We start from the raw sequence: 15,057 nt of genomic DNA, 5'->3' as shown, positions 1-15,057 counted from the left end.
AATCAATTAGCTATTATTGTCACAAACATAAAATCAATGTGAAATGCAGGCTTCCATTTCTACTAAGAGACTCCAAGACCTTCTTGTGAATTGTTTTGTTAAACGTAGAAATTTAGGCTATTGTACTGAATTGGAAAAGTTGGCTACATGCTCATACTGGTTCAGATTTTCAATGATTTTTTTCTGAAGGATGTGAGTTTGACTGAAGTAAGTCCCCAAAATTTCCTTTTGATAGTATTATAGTAGGTGATACTTTAAAAATATTTTTTTCTTTCTCTGTTCTCTGCAGAAGCATTTCAGTTTTTCCAGAGTTTTTTTAATAAGGAATGTAAGTTGTAAATTTTATCCAACAACTAGATAACATTTTTCTGGATATTCTCACTTTCTAATACTTTATGTTTTGTAGGAGTAATTTTGTGTTTCCCACAGGAGCTATTTCCAAAGATAAGCTGGTAGACAGATAGACATCTGACCATAAATCACAAGAATATATTTTTTAGCTATGAGCCAGAACAACTTTGATATTTGATGTTTATGACTAATAAACTCTATCTAGTCAGCCAAAACTACCATTTAAGTCTGTGGACCATGCTCTCACCTCAGCTGGATCTTGTTGACTGGATTTTTACAGCCTGACCTGTCCAGACAAGTGTCTTGCCCTGCAAATCACCAGGGAGGCAATCTGAGGAGTAAGTCACTTCTTCACCTGTAAAAATTCTGCAAAGTCCTGTGGACTGACTTCCTAAATCACTCCCATGAGACCAGCATCTTGACTGGGTTGACTGACCAAAGTTTGCCTCCCAGATTCATCAGGATTGTATCGGGTAAGCACTATGACATTTTTTTTGCTAGCTCAGTACATGCAATCTCCATCGTAGAAGTGGAAACAGTGCACAAAATTTTCACAGGAGACTTGAATCATTTTCTGGATAACAGCGCCCTACTTCTCCTAGTTTAAAGAGCATCTGAGTAGTCTTTTCCAGGATGTAGGATCACACTTACCTTGTAATTACGTAAGGTGCAAAACAAAGTACAAAAGTACCAATAAAGGTACTGATTTTCTTGGTTGCTCGCTGCCGCCGTCTCCTTTGCTCTTCTAGACAACGTTCTCTTACGCTGTGTGACATTCAACACAAACAAGAACATGAATCATAATAGCAGGTAGCAGATTTTAACGGCTTTACTGATGGAATGATGGAAATCAATCTTTCCAGTAACTGTTGTATTCACACAAGCCAATACCAGGTGTGCTGCACTTAAATGGGACAATAATTAATGCATTGTATGATCATTTTATCTTCCAAAAACAGTTACTGAGAAATACAGGATTATATATTTATATGCACACGTCCCCATTATATCAATTTATATATGGTCAAATTGGTGGAATTCAGCCTTGAATTCAGTTGCAGCTCCTTTTGGAATTACCATAAGCTGTATTTGCAGGTCAGGGTATACCTTAGGATATTCAGAAATTTGGAAAATATCCCGAGTGAGGTCATCAGCATGCTACTTCCCTAGAAACGGTAATTCCAACACTGCTACATTTGGAGAAACTTCCCAGGAAGATAAGCAATAAAACACAGTAAAATCATAATGGGGAAAAAAAACCATGCTCTGAACATTCAGACCAATGTTGGAGCAATCACTGTATCCCGTGGCTGTGTACCATGTGCTCATAAATCTTTCGACAGCTTGTGCAGCTCTGCACGGCCGCCCTGCTGAATGCTCTGCAAAGCCAGGAATTGTGTAATAAATCCTCAGCCCTGTGATATTTTGACTCCTGGCCTCAAACTAGCCTTGTTTCCAACTACATAGGTATAAATTAGTCACACCTGGGGTTTTTTCCTACCTTTGGTATTTTAGGACAAGAGCTTCTCTTTTGAGTGTCCCAGTGGTGGTCTTAGCAGCCAGCCAGAGAGCTGCTCAGACCCTTGGTGTCCCAGCAAGGTGATGAGAGCACGGGGCTGAGACCACGCTGCCATTGCAGGAAATCCCCTTTGAGGTCAGCACATTTGCTTGCCTAAAGAGTGATAATGTGAAAACCCATCCTCCTTCTCCACCCGCTTGTGTAACTCCTGTGCTGGCCAAGGGAAGTGGACAAGTTACTGTCTTCTCCAGGCAGGTGGGTTGGATGGGCAGCACTGTTTGTATTTCCCAGAGACCCAGAGCCATCTGTACCTGAACTGGACTCTTTGAGAAAGGGCAAAATCAAATTAGACCCTTTAGGAAAGAGCAAAACCAAAGCCAGGCTGCATCCTGAAATCCCTCTCTAGGCTGCTACGTATTTACTCATTGCACAGGTCCTGTGGTAAAGCAATCACACGTCTCGGGTCTGGCCCATGTGCTGAATTTTGTAACTGATTGGTATTTCTGTTTTCACTGTAAATTTGTTACTGGTGATGCACTGTCACTTTCCACATTCATATATGTTAGTAGCTGCAAGGTTTATCGCCATACCCTTATGTTTTTTGCTGTACCTACAAATTTTTAATCGTCATCTAAATTAATATTATCTCCTGAGGATCTCAGTGTGTTTCCCTGTGGCAGTGAGTTCTTACGTTGCCTTTGGGTTGTGTTAAAGAGAACGTGTTTCCTTTTATCCATTTTCTATCTGGTCTTACACTGCCGGTCCCCAGAGCAGCTGCCATGATGGCAAAATGAACAAAATACTGGAGGAAAAGGTTTTTCTGCTTGAAATAACAAATCGTCTCTCTCTTAAAGAATATGGTTATGTACAATGAAAACACATCAAAAAGTGTTACATGTTCTATGAGTTATTTGCAGCAAGAAATGACAGCTGAGAAGGAAAAAAAAAAATCCACCTTTCAGGGGAACCTATGTGCTTTCAGTTCTGCAAGAGCTGGAGAACGTGGAGTATTTTTAGGTGCAGATGGATGATCTTAGAGGTTCGAGAGCTTTGCTTAAGACCTGTGCTATTAAATTCCTGGTATCCCAGGCACAAGGCAACACAGGAAAAGAAATCTCAAAGTAGGTTGTGATGTTATAGGATGTGTAAAGGGTATTGTATTTTTGCCTCTAACAGTTTCCCCAGTTATATCTTTTCCCCACTGGCACATACAAAGCTGTCTTTTGCCTCGTGGAGCTCACACAGGACTTGGGAAGTCCTGATAGATAGTCCTGATAGACTTCAACCAATTTATTTTTTTTCAGCCTTTCCAGATGCAGCTAATAAATACCACATCATAGAGGAAGGTATTTTATCTCATTCCTTCCTATAGACAATGTACACACATGGGTATTTTGCTTTTGCACAGACTGTTATGCACTAAGATAAGAATATATATGCAAGTTTCAGTAGTGACACCAGCAATAGAACTGGATTCCTGACTAAGCTTTCATTTAAAGATATTAATATCCTGGAAAATCTGCGATATATCCCTTTGAAGATTTGGTATTTTAAACAAAGTTTATGAGATACTGGACCTTAAGATCTGTAAAGCTGGATACACCAAAAAGATAGTATAGATAATTTGGGTTAAGAAACATATGGGTTAAGCAGTTATGTGAGGTCTTGCCCAAACCTTTCACAATACCTAAGATATCTTGGTCTTAAGAACAAAGTCAAGAAAAAGCAGTATCCAGTAAAAATGCCTAAGCTAACTTGGAAGGACGTGTGCCCTAAACACTCACACGATTTTGTGTGGGATGTCGAGGTTTCCTTTTGTACTTGTCTTGAATGATCTTCAGGAGATCACTCGTGTCTTTCCCAGTCACAGGTAATAAAGCCATCTGTCAGAACGCCTGTCGCTAGACCCCCTCGCGGGCGGATTCTGAGTCAGAGGAAGCGGCAAATTGTCCGTACACATTTCTCAGTGTTGAAACTAAACCGTGCAAAAAGCCAGAAGAGCCAGGGTGATCTAAGGTGTGATTACAAACTTTGTTCTCTCATGTGTCATCTCCCAGCATCCATGCCTGTGCTGTGAGGGACAATATCAAACACAGAATTTGCCTGTCTATATGCCACTTATATAATTCAAATTATGCTTTTGCTATGTCAGAGCTGTATGAATGTCACTGGATGCTCCAGGAGACCTGCAGCCTTTGTGTGGCTCTCACGGCAGGGGAGGCAATGACCCTTTCCGCAGTCGTAGCTGTCACCAGTTAAGGCAGCACCACTATGGGTCCAGAAAAAAAGCTGAAGCTATCTTTCCTTAGAGAGAAGCATTAGAATAACCTGAAGCAAGACATAAAATACAGGTTACTCGCACAAAGTGCTTATGCACTCTGTCTCCTCCGAAAAAAGAAGGTATCAATCCCACAGCCCCGTTGAATCCACCCCTCTCTGAGATGATTACAAAATGCAGGAATACCTTCAAATTATCCTAGACAAGAAAAAATACAGAGGAGGAGAAATACCACTGAGATTTTTGCCCTTTTTCTGAGCTTTGCTGTGCAGTCCAGGCATACTTGAAGGGTTAGGCATAGCGATTGCTATTTCCTATAGCCCCAGCACTTGCCTGGGAGTAACCACTGCATCCCATGGTGCGTGCGGGAACTAAGACCAGTCGAAGCACAGTTTAGCAACCAGACAGCACGTAGGGCAGAAGGGTGGGGATTTTTTTTCCCCCCTCTGTGTGACTTGGAGGATAAGGGAAGATTTATATGCGTGTTTCTCAAGAACGGTAACGGGACTTGCCCAAAGTTCTACTTCGCATTCTTGGTCAAGAGACAGACTGAACAGCTTAACTGGAGAATTCTGAGCAACTGTATCTGTTCCTCTAACAGTGTGCTGTCCTGCTCTGATCCTTTCAGACTTATTTGCCTTAGGCTTAGGAATTCCCCAAATATGACCTTTTTTTGAGGACAGCCACATGTGCTTTCAGTCCCGCAGCTCTGCTCCCGGCTGGCTGCAAACAGAGAGTGCTGGTCTTTGCCTCCAGCTTGAGGAGCAAAGGACAGCAAGGGGTGGCAGGGGGGATGCCTGGAATGGGACTGGCCTCTTCAGCTGATCTCAGCCTTCCTCTTTTCCAGGCAGACTTCTTCCCAAATCAGAAACCTCCCTGTGCTGCCAGCTGCCAGCATTTTTCTGAAAGACGTTTCCCTTCCCTTCAGTCTCTGACAGAGACAGTCTGAACCTTAAGATCCAGTCTCTGACTGTCTCCCAAGCAGCACACACATCCCTCACAGCCCTCTGTCATCCTACCCAGCCAAAACATTTTCTGCCTTTTTTTCCAGGCAGATACATCAGACCCTTTCCTTCCCAATCACCTGCTTCAGCCACGCTAAGCCCTAAAACAAACTAGTTCCTCTGAGCAAACTGGGGGGATTTCTTTCCACTCTGTGACCAGTTTACCCTTTCCAAAGCTCACTCCTTGACTCTAACATCCCATCCCACCCATAGCTGGGTCTCAGCCCCATCTGACCCAGCTCATCGGAGCCTCTCAGCCCTCAACCAGGACACGCTGATCCACCAGCCACCCTGTCCCGTTCTGTCCTGCCTCAGCTATGCACGTTCATTTCCCAAATCCCCATTTCCCAGGCACATCACTCTGGCTCGTCCTGCTGCTCTCTTCTCACCAGCCCGGTCCCACATCCTCCCAGCCCTGCCTGTTTTGTTCCCCTCCGTTTCCTCCTCTCTGCTTGTGCTTCCATCCAGCAAAGCTTTCTCTCCTTCAGCTTTACCACTATGTTCCCCTCACCCTCTTCCCCCGCCCCCCCCCCCCCCAGCCAAATCTGCATCCCTCACAGATCGAGACATAGCCCACTCAGGCAAGATTTGTAGGTTGTGCATAATCCCTGATGTGATTCTTTTGCACAGCATCCCAGCACACATTCATACCCATTCGATGCTTGCCTTCAAGCCCACTATCCTCCCAGCCTCCAGAGACTTTTCCCTTCCTGTGCTTAAAGATTCTCATTTGAAATTAACTTTATACATCCCTTGCTTGTCATATTAACACTGCTGCTGACAGTCTCCCTCGCTTGGATTTAAGTCTAGGCACTTCAAGAGTATGCATTTTGCAGATGTTATTCCCTAGCAAATCTTTCCCTTTGGGAAAGATAAAGTTACAGAGAGCACAGCGATAGGGAAACTGCCGGGCGAAGGAGCAGCACGCAGCGCCCAGCTTCCCTTTGGAACTCCGGCTGAAGGGACATGTGCAGCCTCAGCCAGCTGCCTCTCAGGGATCCAGCAGCGTTTTGCATTGACAGTGCCAAAAAAATGCAAATCTGTTGACTGCTAAATCCACCTTCTGAGACAAAGGGCAGTGATCCGCTCCCTCTCTCAAAGGGAAGGGCATGCTCAGCCCAAACCGCCTGTTTCTTTTCTCTCCCTCCCAAAACAAGCCTTTAAGCATAACAAAAAAAGAGTTGCTTCTACAACCAGAAAAATAAGCAGACATTAAAAGACCATGCAGAATAAAAAATGCCAGGAAGGATGCTTGTTTTCTCCCCCTCCCCATCCCCTGCTGTGATACAGATCAGACCGTATTTAACACAACACCGAACCCCATCCTCGCATCCCCTGCAGCGAATAGTCCCACTGGCTGAGCACCCAGACACCTTACCTGGGATGGATGTCCACGAGCAGCACCAGGGTCTGCATTGTGATCACGTCAATCCGCTTACAGTGAAACCGTGCCACCTTCAGCACTTTGAGATACGTGAAACACAGGACTATGAGAGAGAGGAGGAAGCTGAGGGTGTGAAAGACCCCAGTGAAAATCACAAACTGTGTCCTCTCCTCCGGTCTCTTGTTGTACAGGGTGCAGGAGGCATAGAGGTGATGGAAACCCACCCAGGAGAGAGAAGCTGCCACTATGGGAAACGACACCGAGTGTAACCACGTGTAGCTCAGGATGAGAGCAGCATCCCTGTACCTCATTTTGGAGTGATAACTTAGAGGGAAGACCACAGCGATCCACCTGTCAATGCTCAAAGCTGCCATGCTCAACATGGAGTTGGTGGTGAGAAAAGTCTCCAGAAAGCCCACGATGTGGCAGATCTGATCTCCTCCCGGCTGACTCTTGTAGATGATCCCAGCCAAGGTCAAGGGCATGTTGGAAACAGTCATCAACAGGTTACAGAAGGTGAGGTTGAGAATGAACAATCCCGGGACCTGCTTGCGGATGTCGGCGCTGTATAGGAAGCACAGCAGCACCAAGACGTTGGCCAGCAGGGCCACGAGCATCAGCACCACCACCACGAAAGCCAAAATCACCTCCCAGATGCTCATGGTGCGTCCAGTCACAGGAGGGACATCTCCGAAACTGCGCCGCGCCGGCACCCGGGGAGCATGGTGCGAGGCGCGTTCACCTCGCCCTCCTCCCCAGCCTGCTCACACTCTTGCATGCCCTCCGTATTTTTAGAAGAGCTGCAGTTGGTTTGTTTTTTTTTTTTCGTTTTTTTTTTCTCCAACCTCCCCCTCTTCGCTGCTTCTTTCCACGTCAACGCTTTCTGAGACGTGCACAAAAGCACTGGGAAATGCCCATCAAATTGCGAGGAGGGCTTAAAAAATATCAGCAGGACTGAACCACTGGCTTCATTCGGTCCATTCGAAGGAGAGCAGGTTATTCTGAGAAACTGCTCTCCTGAGATCCCTCATTATCAGCCCAAAGCTTGCAAGCAATTCACCGAGTGAATTGTGCTCTCTTTCTCTCTCGTTTTCCGTCTCTCTCTCTCTCTCTCTCTCTTGCTCTTTCTCTCCCCTCCCCTCTCCTCCAACCCTTCCAGGCTGAATGTAACCTGCTTTTTTATGATCACAGATAAAAACCCCATTAATGGATTAAAGCATGCACACTGCTGGTGATTTGCAAACGTGATTATGTCATCCCTGCTCCACAACCCCTCCCTTTCTCCTTGCGACTGGGACTAGAGGTTTCCTCAAGAGAAATCCCATGCTTTCGTTTAATTGATTTAGCCATTAATTTGCAAACAACCATGTCACTGAATTCCTGCACTCCAGTGTGTTTCTGGCATCTGGGTGCACCACTTTCACAGTCGCTGCTTGCTCTCAGCCAGGGGCTTTCTTTTCATTAGCTGTGCTCAAAAAGATGGTGAAAAAAAAAAAAAAAAAGAAAAAGAAAAAAAGGGTGGATTCTGCTACTTCTCCGCAGCTGGCATTAGGGTACCGGAACGGTTTTACTGCTCCAGTTTAGCACTTTGCAGTCCTGTGTCTCCAAGCACGATGCATAGGAGGGAAAGGATTGCTTCCCCTCCTCCTTTAAAAGCAGGGAAACCAAAGCCCCAAAGGTCGCTGTAACGTGCCCAAGGTCATCGAGCAGGTGAGTGGCAGAGACAGCAACGTGCTGCTGATCTCGGTATTTGGTCATGATTTCTTTTCCCCCTCAAAATCTTTTCCTTCTTCCTAATCAAAGCCTCCCTTCCCATGAGGGTGAGCACCCTGTGAGATAAAAACCAAGAAGCAGCTTGGCAAAGAAAATAGAAACGAGCCTGTATTGCACATAATTAGGTGTTCAAATTAAGTTTGTTTTAAAGGATGGAGTGGGAACTGTTTTCTCATTGCCTTTCCCGTCTCTTTAAAACCATTTTAACTGGGAATACTGAGAGGTTGGGAGCAATCAGGACAGCTTGCTCATCAAGGCAGCCGAGCCTTAATCCCTGCACAATAAGAAGGCAAAAGACACCCTGCAGCACAGTTATTGTGGCTTGGTGAGTGCCTCTGCACGCGTGCAAGAGCTGGATGCTCAGGAGGATTTTCCCCCTCGCCAGAGCTGTGCACGCTCGATTTACAGCAGGTCCTCACTGCAGACACACAGGAGCATCGGCTTGGGAGCAGAGCTGTCACCCTGCACGGTGTCAGCGCTGTGTGTGTTGTAGGAAGGCTCCTTCTCTTCCGCTTTTGTTTTCTTAAAGCAGGCTTTAAAGGGCTAATAGCAAAGGGGATTCACTTTGTAAATCAGATGACAGTCATCGAAGGCAGCTGGGGCTCTGCAGGACAGTTTAGTTGGTACTTTAGATGAGGTATTAAGAAGAAATGTTTTCCTGTGGGGTTGGTGAGGCAGTGGCCCAGGTTGCCCAGAGAAGCTGTGGATGCCCCATCCCTGGAGGGGTTCAAGGCCAGGCTGGATGAGGCTTTGAGCAACCTGGGCTGGTGGGAGGTGTCCCTGCCCATGGCAGGGGGGGGGCACTCAACAAACTTTAAGGTCCCTTCCAACCCAAACCATTGATTTAATGATCTTGCTGTGTGGCACCAGAACCTCAACAAGTTTCCCACCTGGGTAGGAAGGAACAGCCCTGGCTGAGAAAGGTGTCCTAGCATCGGTGGCCTGAGCAGGAGGTCCGTGTTACAGCACCTACCGTGACACCAGTGTAAAGCTCAGCAAACAAAGACAGCTGCAGATCCCCGGGAAGAAGACCTGTGAGTTGGGAGGCACTGAGCAGAAAAACTGGGAAGTTTCTAAAGATGTGGCAAGACTTGCTGGGAGACTAGGAAGAACGGGGAAAAAGGAAGGGAAAATCTGGTGACATATGGGAGACAGTGGCAGAAGGGAATTTCATGCCCACCTGGTGTCAAGGTGATCTCCAACTCCTCCTTCACTCGCTCAGCCTCCTCCTTGGCTTAAATCAATCCTTGAAGACCCCCAGCTGCACAAATCATTCAAGGCACAGCAGCACAGGCACTGGGTAATTTAGTCATGTATCTCACCTTGCAGCACACCAGGCTATGAGTTCATCAGGAGGGTTTCCTGAAGCTGTGCGCTGATTTTTCTTTTAGGGAGGTGTGGTGCCTCCTGGATTCAAGAGTAATTCAAGCTCGTAATTCCCTGGTGTGACAGGGGGGTCTGGTATCAGTGTCAAGCCCAGGTGGACAGGGAGGGAGGAAATTTGCATCTGGAGATAAAGGATTAGTGATAACAGTCAGGGAAGGAGAATTCTCCCAAAGGGATGGATAAATGTGAAATAACAGGAAAGGAGGTAGTTCAGTGATGCGGTGATGGCACATGAATGGACAGATTTTTTGGGGGTAGCGTGGGATAGACGCTGCAGTGGTCCTATCATGAGAGCGACAACATGGAGCTGATATGGAGGAAACTGGATGAAGGGTGATGGTGGACACATCCTGAAGGGCAGGAGAGGCCATCAGGACCATGGAGTGGGTCTGTGGGATCTCTTTATTGGGGGGTGGAGAAACATAGAGGAGTGCAAAGCTTCAGGACTGTCCAGAGACCCACCGCTCTGCGTGGTGTCTGAGCTCCTTCTCCCAAGACCTGAAATCTCCCCTCCCTCCATCTAACCCTTTTTCCCCCCAGGGTTTGGTAGGGTTCTACTACTGTTCGTGTCGGTGTGGGAAAGCTAAATTAAAGCAGCAAGTTTGACACATGCTTCAGTAATTGTTGGCTTAAACGAATGAAACATTCCTAGTCCTCTGCTTCCCAGTTTACTGGTTGCTTGGCCTTTTCCTGCCAAGCTATTCTGTGTCATACAAGTTTCTTGGGTAAAGAAAACTTTGTTATCAGTAAGGCTAAACTCACAGTGTTTACACAAAAAATGTAGCAGCAAAAAGGGCTTAAACCTACAATCAAGTGAAAAAACTTTCTAGATTTCAGGAGAAAGGTAAAGTTTTCTCTTGATGACTGATTTGAGTTTCAGTATGTACATCTAACACTAAAGGCACAAGTCATTTACATAATTGATTCCCCTGTTGGTAATCCCTGAAGCTGAGGATATTTACTGAATGCTTCTGGATTTATTTATCATGCCCACCTAAGAGAGCATGATGATCCATCAAATAGATTCATTTTATACAAATCAGAAGGAAAGACTGTGCTGTGCATATTTTACCACTATATCAGCAATGGATGGGTTGCCTCTGAGCTCCTAATGTGACCATGGGGACATCAGTTCACCAAATGTCTCCCCTCTTTGCCTTGTCCCATAAACTCATGGGCACAAAGGCAAGGTGTTTGTACACAATGAGGTCCTGATCCTTGAGAGACCCTAGAGACCTTATCTTAATCAAATAATGAATTTTATCCACAAATGTGTATTTCTAGAAAGACCACATCTCTTGCCACCCCTTTACAATGACCCATAGCTAACGGATTGGTGGCCTACATGCCACCAGTTTACCCTGATGGCGTTATGATTTGTACTGGTAGTGTATCAAACAGCAGGAACATTGCAACAACATGAAGCTCCTCTGGATGAGAGGTCAATTTATTATTCTCAGTGTAGTAATTTTTATTACATTTTTGTTTATATTTGGCAACGGACAAAGGCATCAAGCTGATTAAATCTTCAATATTTTGGGTTGACCTTTCAATTTAAAATGGCTACAACATGTGGGTGAAAGATTTGTCTTTGCTGGGGTGTCCATGAAGGGAAAAACCTTTCTCTGCATGTTGGCCCACCAAGACTATGAAATAGCTACTGGGATAAATGAATTTTTCAAAGTTATTTCCAACATATCCTACGTAGGAGGCTATTTTGATGACCTAAAGAAAACATCTAAGGTAATCATTTCAGAAGGAACTGATATTTAAGGCTTTATACCACTGATAAAACTACTGGAAAATCTAATCTGAAAATGCATTTGAGGTCTGATGCATTTCCTCTGTACGAGAGTTGTAGCTCTCCAATTTTTCTCTGCCAAATTTTGGGATCTCAGTTTCATGCTTTCACTGCACTTTCCTTCTTCCATTGTCTCACCTTCCTCCTTTGATCAGCTGTGTACAAACTTTACAGGACTTTAATGACACGGGAGTATTGACACATGGAAGAGATTGTTTCTCCTTTATCTGTGTCTCAGCCAGTTCAAAGACAACCAGTTTCCACCGGGAATCCAGTGTGCCTTCAGACAGCCCATGGGTAGTTCCTCTTGCCTCCATCAGCCTTTACTTTTTGCTTCACAGCTCTTTGGAGAGCTTGCGATACATCCATGAACTGTAAAGCCAGGTCGTTTCACTTTATCATCAATTAAGCTAAACTTTTGTAACAGCGGTGTCTTTACTCTGATTATTTGAAGGTCAAGTGTCACACTGGAAAAAACCAAAGTGTTATTCTCTTTGATGTCAGTAAGATAATGGCTCATGAAACCGTCATTCTGCTGGATCGACGGTAAAGTCTCACTGGCTTCAGCTGTCAGAGTGTCACCGTATATGTGTAGCACGGATAACGTGAGTAATGACATGTGTAATGTCTCCGTACTTTGTCAGGATGGTAGACAGACTTAACAGAGCAGCTGGCACTGGTAGTTCATTGCTCCATTAACAATGTCAGAAGCAGTAGAGAACACTTTTCATTCTACATTTGCAAAATCGTAACTTTTGAGTCACTGCGTGGAAACCGATTCAAGACGCTGGTTGCCATGCCAGGACAGATGCTCGAGAAAAGAAGGCACAAGGAAGCTCTTTAAGCACTCTTGAGTGAGTTGAGTTTGGTCTGGTTTTTTTTAGCCCAGTATCATGTGAAACCTTGGCGAGTTGGCTTGGTGGAGAGAGGAGTGGCAGCCCTGTCCCTCTCAGTCCCTGGCTGGTGGGTGTCCCAGTGCAGAGGTACCTGGTACACCTTCTCTGTCACCTCCACTCATCAAAGTTTCTTTTACTTCATCCCCCACTCTTCCTAGCCCCATAAAACCAGTATCCTGCAGTGGCTTCTTGCCCTCTGGTCAGTACCATGTGTTGCACACACTGAATACTCCATGGTACACTGGGATGAACTGGGGGTTACTGTCCAGCCAGACGGTTTCTCACAGACCACCCCTTTGGGGAACTAGAGAGAGAAACCCTCCTCTGCCTCGCCAGCTCCAGCAACGCTGCTCACATAGCCCTTCCGGTGAATTATTCATGCTCAGGTTGTCACTGTCAGTTTGCTCCATGGAATAAAAGAAACATCAGGTCCTGAGGCTGATGCTTCTGGCACTTCTGCCTGCTGGGTGGATTTTTAGGGGCTCTTAGGGCAGCAAGGGAAATCAAATCGAGGCAGCAGCAGCAGCAAGCCATGTGAACCTTTGAGTCAGGACTTTGGTGGGTGGACATGTGTGGAGGTGGATGGCTCAGCTCTCCCTTTCCCTGGGCTGTGTCTGAACCAAGTGAGAGCTTTTTTCCTGGGGACCAATTAGTGGATGAGCAAGATCAGTCGCTTGGTGTGAGTAGGAGAGTAACTTGGTCTCTCTGTGTTATTCCTGCAAATCCAGGATGTTAAGTGACATATTCCACAGTGGGGTTGCGTCACAATTTATATTTTGAAATCACTCTGTATCAGTATCATCAACGACACAGATACTGAGTCATACTTCATCTTCATATTGAGCCATATTCAAACATTATTATTAGATTTAATTATAATAATTTTTATTGTTGTTATTATAATTATTATTGTTATTATAATTATTATTAACATTGGAATTATTTCATTTAAAGAAGAGAGTGTATGGCTGTACTTACTTTATTTGGTTTAGCTATAAAGACAACAAGGAGGACTCGAATAAAAGCTTAGTCAATAGGTTTTTAAGTGTGCTTTCTATTTCTCACAATATATTTGTTAGCAAAGAAGAATTAGTTCTATTTTACCTTTTTAAAAGACATAAGAGACTTTTAGTTTTGTTTTCTGATTTTTTGTCATTAACAGCCTGTTTTTATTCCTGGCCTCTTACTTGTATGCAAATGAAATAAAAGAATAACTAATCTGAAAATTAACATAGTTTTATTTGAGAAATGTCAAGAAACTAAAATCAAACAAACAAACAAAACACTGTTTAAAAAAGAATTAAAATAGTATATCCATATTGCAGACTTTAGAATAATATCAGTACTTTCAGAAAGGAGTAAATTTTTCAACCAACTCTTTCACCATTCATCTTCCTGAGTACACATCTGCAGAGGTTAGAATTATTCAGCACACCCCAACACATTTTCTGACCCAAACCATGGCAGGTATTTCTAGAAAGGCTGAATTCAAGCCTCCAGGAACTGTTGAAGCATTATCCAATATGCTGCACGCACCAACTGAATGAGAATTGCTTTTGGAAAATTGGGGAAAAGGAATTAACGTATTTGAAAGTCTACTAAGATGATGCCATCATTATCTGCAAGCCACATAGCTATTCTGATGTTATTCACATGAAAACATGTCAATCAAATATCATCTAAATTTAAAAAACTGTTATTATTGCTCTGAGTTACTGTCACTGTTGTTATAAGGATGAGAGCAAATTGATGTGTGTGTAGAAGGGGTTTCGCAAGTACCCACGAGCTCTTCTCCCATGAGGAGATGTAACGAGGACTCTATCAGACATTGAGACTGTCTTGACAAGAGCTCAGGTGTCACAGCTGATGGTGACGTCCTTTCCTCTTCCAGGCTTGCCATCAGGATGTGACATGGTCCCTCAGAGAAATGGAGGGTTTAGGGCTAATGGGGATGGTTTTGTCTTCATGACTGTTGAAGGCACAAGTCGTGTCTTTCTTTGTCTTTGTTCATTAACTTCAGAGACTCGTGATCATCTCGGTTAATTTGCAGTAGGAGTGATAGAGGTCTCCAACAAATCCCAAGGCACTTCATCTTAGCTACATCTGTTTAAATGTGGGAGGAAAGCTTTGGCCTGAGATGTTTGTGCTTGTACAGATGACTTCAGAGGTGCCTGGCATGATTTAGAGACCCCTATCCAAATCAGAAGGCAATGCAACCGGAAAGGCACTCATTCAAGGAAAGTAATTAAGCTTAGGTGTGGCCTCTTGGCCTCCAAGTGCATTGCTCAAAAGGCCACCTGAGATGTGACAGTCCCTCTGGGATTTAAACTGTCATGGGAAAAGCATTAGATATTTGAAAAATGCAGGGAATATATTTTAGGGGAAGAAGGCAGTCACTAGTTAAAAAACCCAAAATATTCTTGGGTGTCTGAAGACAGGTAAAAAAAAAAAATCATTCCCAATGTTTGTGGAGGAAAGGCAGGACTGAATTTGCTAGATACTAAATTTTATATTGGTCCCATGTTCTGATAACCAACTGATATCTGTCACATCCACACTCTTCTAGACAGAATTTGTTCTCTTCACCCTGTAGTTCCTCAAAATGTCAGCGCAGAAATCACTTTTGTCACACTTGCTCTTTTTAGACATGCAGGATTTCAACTTC

The 15,057-nt window shown here is 44.4% G+C and overlaps 1 protein-coding gene across 1 annotated transcript; it reads right to left on the bottom strand.

Annotated features, from left to right (window-relative positions):
* Nucleotides 1-998: 998 nt before the first annotated feature.
* Nucleotides 999-7,198, bottom strand: GPR26 (G protein-coupled receptor 26). The gene is made up of 2 exons (XM_010072924.1): nucleotides 6,531-7,198; nucleotides 999-1,116 (listed from the first exon to the last, which is right to left on the bottom strand). Exons 1-2 carry the CDS (start codon nucleotides 7,196-7,198, stop codon nucleotides 999-1,001), a joined length of 786 nt encoding a protein of 261 aa, XP_010071226.1.
* Nucleotides 7,199-15,057: the final 7,859 nt, after the last annotated feature.

The sequence above is a fragment of the Pterocles gutturalis genome, unplaced genomic scaffold (assembly GCF_000699245.1).
Source record: "Pterocles gutturalis isolate BGI_N339 unplaced genomic scaffold, ASM69924v1 scaffold43487, whole genome shotgun sequence".
In the NCBI taxonomy this organism is placed as follows: Eukaryota; Metazoa; Chordata; class Aves; order Pterocliformes; family Pteroclidae; genus Pterocles; species Pterocles gutturalis.
This window is presented reverse-complemented; position numbering and strand designations above follow the sequence as displayed.